This window comes from Bufo bufo, chromosome 6 (assembly GCF_905171765.1).
Source record: "Bufo bufo chromosome 6, aBufBuf1.1, whole genome shotgun sequence".
Lineage (NCBI taxonomy): Eukaryota > Metazoa > Chordata > Amphibia > Anura > Bufonidae > Bufo > Bufo bufo.
Genome location: NC_053394.1, coordinates 341,629,026 through 341,635,025, shown reverse-complemented (window position 1 = coordinate 341,635,025; position 6,000 = coordinate 341,629,026). Strand labels below are relative to the sequence as shown.

General features: G+C 44.9%; 1 protein-coding gene across 1 annotated transcript in view; it reads left to right on the top strand.

Moving 5' to 3' along the window:
* The first annotated feature begins 2,011 nt into the window (after positions 1-2,011).
* L3MBTL1 (L3MBTL histone methyl-lysine binding protein 1) overlaps positions 2,012-6,000 on the top strand; it is a 49,379-nt gene continuing 45,390 nt past the window's right edge. The window contains exons 1-3 of the mRNA XM_040437137.1: positions 2,012-2,025; positions 2,280-2,416; positions 3,078-3,184. Coding sequence (XP_040293071.1) covers positions 2,317-2,416; positions 3,078-3,184 — 207 coding nt within the window. The 5' untranslated portion in view covers positions 2,012-2,025; positions 2,280-2,316. The remainder of the gene's footprint in view (positions 2,026-2,279; positions 2,417-3,077; positions 3,185-6,000) is intronic.

Below are 6,000 nucleotides of genomic sequence, written 5' to 3'. Positions count from 1 at the left end.
GTAATTGGACCTTTGGTTGGTCAGGGTCTTGCGGTCATAAAACATTTGCTAAAATGTGGCTGCATTATGGTTGTCCGAACGAGGCTTTAGAGGGTGACCTAAGTGGCGCATGCACAGTGCAACACAGCATATCTCTCAGCTATTTTGCCATGCCCCCTACAGATAAATTTAGGATACATATATAAGCACCAGAAGATAGATAAATTGCTAAGTCGGGTTAACCCTTATTACAGAAATGTAAAACTACAGCTCCCAGCATGACCTAAACAACGGTGAGGGAATTCTGGGACTTTATTTCACAAATAAGAATGACAACACAGCAGACGTTATAGGAGAATATGGCCCTGATCAGATGTAGTCACAAACAGTGATATTCAGTGGCTCACAGGAGACATATTCCCTGACTGTACTCATTCTGTTTCCTTTTTCTTCTCCATCAATCCCAGGCCTCCAGAATCTGTGAATGTATTTGGGTCTTGTGCAGGACATCTTCCCTCTCTATAACTATACACAACACCTCATAGTGCTCCCAGGCAGTGGGGCCACACTAGTTTCACAGCAAATAAAAGAGCTGTTGCCCCCCCATAGAAAAAATATACTCACTAGTTCTTCTGCTGTGATATAGACCTGCCCTTTCTTCTTACATATACACAGGAGGCGCTATGACATCATCAAACTTGTGTTACAGAGAACGTGTGAAATGGTGGAGCAGGAAGCCCTCCTTAAGACTCTTGTATACTGGAAGGATGTTGCTGGGTCAGCAGTTATTTTAATCCCAAACCTAAGGATATAAACTATTATTATGATAACAGTATTACATTCGGGCTGTCATAAGGCTCATTAGACAAAGGCATAGGCATCACAGAGAAAACCAACATGGATCAGCTCTGATTGTAACAAATTTAAAAAAAGTAGAGCTTTCATCCCGTAATTGCAGCGTCAGATCATGCACTTGTCCACAGCGCTGTAATACAGAACCTATAGCCCGCCATGGGCCCATACTGTAAATACCTGTGCCTCCACATTAACACTATTTTTCGTTCTTCTTACAGATCCCATATGAATCCATGGGGGGGGGGGAATTATAGATGAAGAAGTGAGATTCGGGGGGCTCACTTCCTTACCGTACTTTAGCGCACAAGTTGTCCCTACCCTTTTGAGGGTTATGTGGAGTTAAAAAGAATGCATAATACGTCCTGACAAAAAAATAATCCGAATCTGAAAGAGAGTGGGTGCACGTCTCCAGGGAAAGTGGTATGCTTCCTCACACTGATCGGATGATCAAAAAATACAGGGAAAAAAACGGATGGAGTCAGCACGTCCTTGTGTTGGAATTTATTCCAGATGCAACGATTCGGCTGTAAAGGTTTCGCAAAGGCTCTACAGCCGAAACGTTGCACAAGGACGTGCCAAAAAAATAACCCGGCCATTAAGGGTTAAATACATTGTGAGCGTTTTACCAGTTCCTCTAGACAAGACAGGCATAAGTAATCTATTAGGAAACTCTTTGCCATTGCCCTTCTGACGGGAGACTCCATATTGTTCTCCTCTGATCTGTCTTGCCCTTGTTACATGGTTTTATTCTTGCATTCAGTATGTAAATCTGCCTGTGGGTTATGGTAACGCTCGCAGCAACGGTACCCTCTTCTTACTGTATAGATACATACAACAGATGGAGTCATTCAAACTACGGCCATTTATTCCTTCATTTCTCTTGATCCTGGAAGCTCGGCTCCATCTCCACCCCCTCTTCTGCAAGCTGCTTCTGTCTTCCCTGATCCCCTGTGTTGCACACATAATGGTGCAGCGCAGGCGCACACGCTCCCTGCAGATTGCGGTTGGAATAGCAGTGTTGTTGCAATAGGTAAGATTCTCTGCATTTAACCTCTTCACCGCTGTAACACATCAAAAAAGAAGGCGAGCACCCTGTACCAAGCTTTATATATCCTTAACTCATCTGCCTTCTCTCCCCAGCACTAAATTGATGTAGCTGCCGGAGACTGCAGAAATCCTGTGTGCTCGGAGGTAAACTCAGAAGTGGATATCCTTTTTTGATGCCATGGCAGTGGCCGGCACTATTCTCACATGGCAAGAGATTTAAGTGTACTGTGTGCATCAATGTGTCTTGTGCTGATTTGCAATATTATTATTTTTTTTATCTTCTGGTCGATCTCATCTTCATTTATCCATAATGGATTCTGCATGACCTACCATTCCTTCTCACCCCCATCTCTGTCATATCTTTAAACCCTATTTTTATTTTATTATTTTGTGTCCAGTCAAGAACTACATGATCTGATCCGGGGACGGGCTGCTATGGATGTATCGGCATCCAAAGTGAAAAGTGAGGAGGACAGTGAGGTCCCATTGTGCCAGGTGACCCAGAAGGGCATGATACTTTTACCTTCTGCCTCAGGTACAGTAGCAGGAAAAAAAAATGTCTGTTAGGCCTCGTGCACACGACCGCGTCTGTTTTGCGGTTCGCAAACCATGGCTCCGCAAAATACGGATACCTTCCGTGTACAATCCACATTTTGCTCGCTCCCATCAATAGAAATGACTATTTTTGTCTGCAATATGGACCAGAATAGGACATGTTCTATAATTTGTGGGACAGACATATGGATGCGGACAGCACCTAAATGACATCATGTACTGTCCGTTTTTTGGGGGGACCGTTAGAAATGAATGGGTCATTGCGAAATATGGTTGTGTGCATGACCCCCTAAACATCACTGACAGAGGTATATACAGGAGATCATTGCTGTGCGATTCTATAGTATGCTCATCTGATATATCCGTGGGGAAAGGTTGCATAATACAAGTGATGTACTAATGACATCAACTACGCAGTTCTGTGTACGTGTACTGTCAGCCGGGGAGCTATGTGTATAGTGATATTTATATTGTCATTTTATCAGTCCTTTCATCTATGCTATTCTATTTGGTATGCTAATGGTTAATAAATCATGCTACTATTGTAATCCACATGCTGCAACCCATACAACCTCCATATCTGATCTAGACCTGGACAGGTTACATAAACCTGATAACCGTCTTTTCTTTCATTTCATCAGCTGTCACTGTCCCCATAGTCACCTGCTCAGAAATGCAGCGATCACTGGTGGGAGAGCAGCGAGAAAGGAGGGAAGCAGCGCCAGTTATGGCCACGGTGAACTCGCAGGTAAGTCACAGTTATGATGGTAACTGGAAGCTGCAGGGATATTGTGGTCACAAGGTGAATTTTAGGTGTCCCATATGGAAAGAAAGCCACGAGGGACATTGTAAATCTCTGTCATGTTGCAATAGTTGTAGGTTAGGCTGATTCGCATCGGCATTTTACTGTTCCACCGCCAGACCCCAATGTCTATAATGGGATCTGGCCACTCTCTGGCATAAGTGCATGCAGGCCTTTTTGTCCGGCCAAAGCCGGCATTTAGGCAGGGTTTGGCGGTCGTGTCCAGCTATGCCGGATCCGGTGAACTCAAGATCAGTTAAACGCAGATGTGAATGAACATGTTCATTATGACGTTCTTTCCTACAGGAAGCAATTAAAGTTGCATCCGCAATATTACTGTGATCTGTCCACAAGTCGTGATCCTAGTATAACTATTACCTGATCAGTAAACGGTTCTGACACATCGTATAGAAAAGAGCTGAACAGTGTCTGGTACAGATCCAAAGGGGCTACAGTACTCAAAGTGATGTGACCCTTCGTTAGTGGTTCCCAACTTGTTCCCAACAATGTAATGGCTGCTTCTCTTATTTTCTGTGATATGGGTCTACCAACCGCCCCCCCCCCCCTCTAATAACATATCCAATTGATATAGTATCAATGTTTAAAACACTGAGGGTAGGGCAGACCCCCAACAATGTATATTCCAATATATTCCAGTGGACCAAGATGACTCGCAAGGAAAAGGTGTAGCGGAACCGGAGATTCATATTGTCCTTATGGCAGTTAAAAAGTGTCTATTGCGACACTGGTTGGTGAGCACTTTTCCTATCAAAGACGAAGTAATAGGTCTGATAAAAAAGATCCTTTATTTAGAGAGACTAGAAGCAGGTAAAAGCAAAGAGAAGGCAGTGGCAAAGTTCGTTAAAAAATGGAAGAAACTGGTTGAGCATATCTTGACGAGGGAAGAAATTAAGGAACTGATATCTCCGTTTCAGCAAACTAAGTGGTATCTAGAGGCAAAATTGAAAGGCACGCTAGGTTCTCTGGAGGTCTAACTGCGTAATCTTAGGCAATATCACAAAATAGAAGTTAAGAGGAGGCGATCAAGTTTGGCATGAGCAGCAGATGTTGGGGTGGGGGAGGGGAGGTGGGTTGGGAGGGAAATAGGATTGTTTTGATTATTTGGTTCTCTATATAATGTAATCAAATGATGTAAAAGGATGTATCTGAATGTGATCGATATGGATTATGGTTGTATACCTCATACAATATGTCTTTTGTAGTATATGATTGTATGCTTCACACATCCGAATAAAGAAAGTTTAAAAAAAAACAAAAAACACTGAGGGTGCTGCTACACATCGCGGCTATTCTGCAGTTTTGAAACAACATACCTGCATTTATGCTGCATTTTCTTCAAGCAAAGAGAAAACACAGCAGACTTAATTCATGTATTTTAGTTTTGCTGTGTTTGCAAAAACTGCATTTTTTTTTAATGTATTTTCTTTTGCAACATCAAAAGTGCAGCATAGCCGCGACACGTGGCAGCACTCTAAGGCTCAATTCACACCTGAGCGTTTTACAGCGCGTTCCTACGCGCTGTAAAACGCTCAACAAGGAGAAACCAATGCTTCCCTATGGGAATGGTTCTCACCTGGGCGTTTTACAGCGCGTACGATCGCGCTGTAAAACGCCCGACGCTCACACAAGTTCTGTAGCGTTTTTTTGGGCGCTTGTCGCGCGTTCCCGTACTATAGACTTTCGGGAACGCGCGACACTGTGTGCACGCTTGTCTCTGTATGCGCGCTTGTAAACGTCCGTACAATCGCGCATACAGAGCGCTCCTTTCAGAACGCTCAGGTGTGAATTGAGCCTTAGGCTGGGTTCACACATGAGCGTTTTACAGCGCGTTCAAACGCGCTGTAAAACGCTCAACACATGAAAACCAATGCTTCCCTATGGCCCTGGTTCTCACTTGAGCGTTTTACAGCGCGTTTGAACGTGCTGAAAAACGCCCTACGCTCAAACAAGTTCTTGAGCTTCTTTGGGGCGTTTTGACGCGCGTTTGTGGCCATAGGACACTGCAGTCAATCACACAAACGCGCGTCAAACGCGCGTTTACTATTGCAAAAAACGTGCATAAAAACGCGTGACTTAAACGCGCATATCAAATACGCTCAGGTCTGAACCCAGCCTTAGGGCATGTCCACACAGGATGGAAAAATCGAGTCCAAACTCAGCAGTGAACCTGCAGCATGTTTCCCTGCAGATTGTGTTGTGTTGAAAGCCACTGAAAAATCTGTTAATACAAAAATCACATGGTGCAGATTTTAATTCTTCCCCACACCATTTGTTAAAATCTCTTTAGGGCCGAGTTCACACGAATGTGTGAGACCCGTGCCTGTGCTGCGGCCCGCAAATAGCGGGCCGCAATGCACGATCGCCGGCCGTAGGTCAGCCGCATCGGATCGCGGACCCATTCACTTTAATGGGTCCGCGATCCGGCCGTTCCGCTAAAAGATAGGACTTGTTCTATCTTTTAGCGGAACGGAAGTACGGGATGTAACCCCACGGAGGCACTCCGTAGTGCTTCCGAGGGGTCCCGTCCCGTGCGGCTGTTCCGCGATTCCGGATTTGCGGACCCATTGAAGTGAATGGGTCCGCATCCGTGATGCGGAATTCACACGGAACTGTGGCCGTGTATTGCGGCCCGCGATTTGCGGGCCGCAATACGGCTACGGATCACACACGTTCGTGTGAACTTAGCCTAGCTCTGCTGCTTTTGCAATGTGATTCCAGTCTGAAAACCTGCACAATTTCCC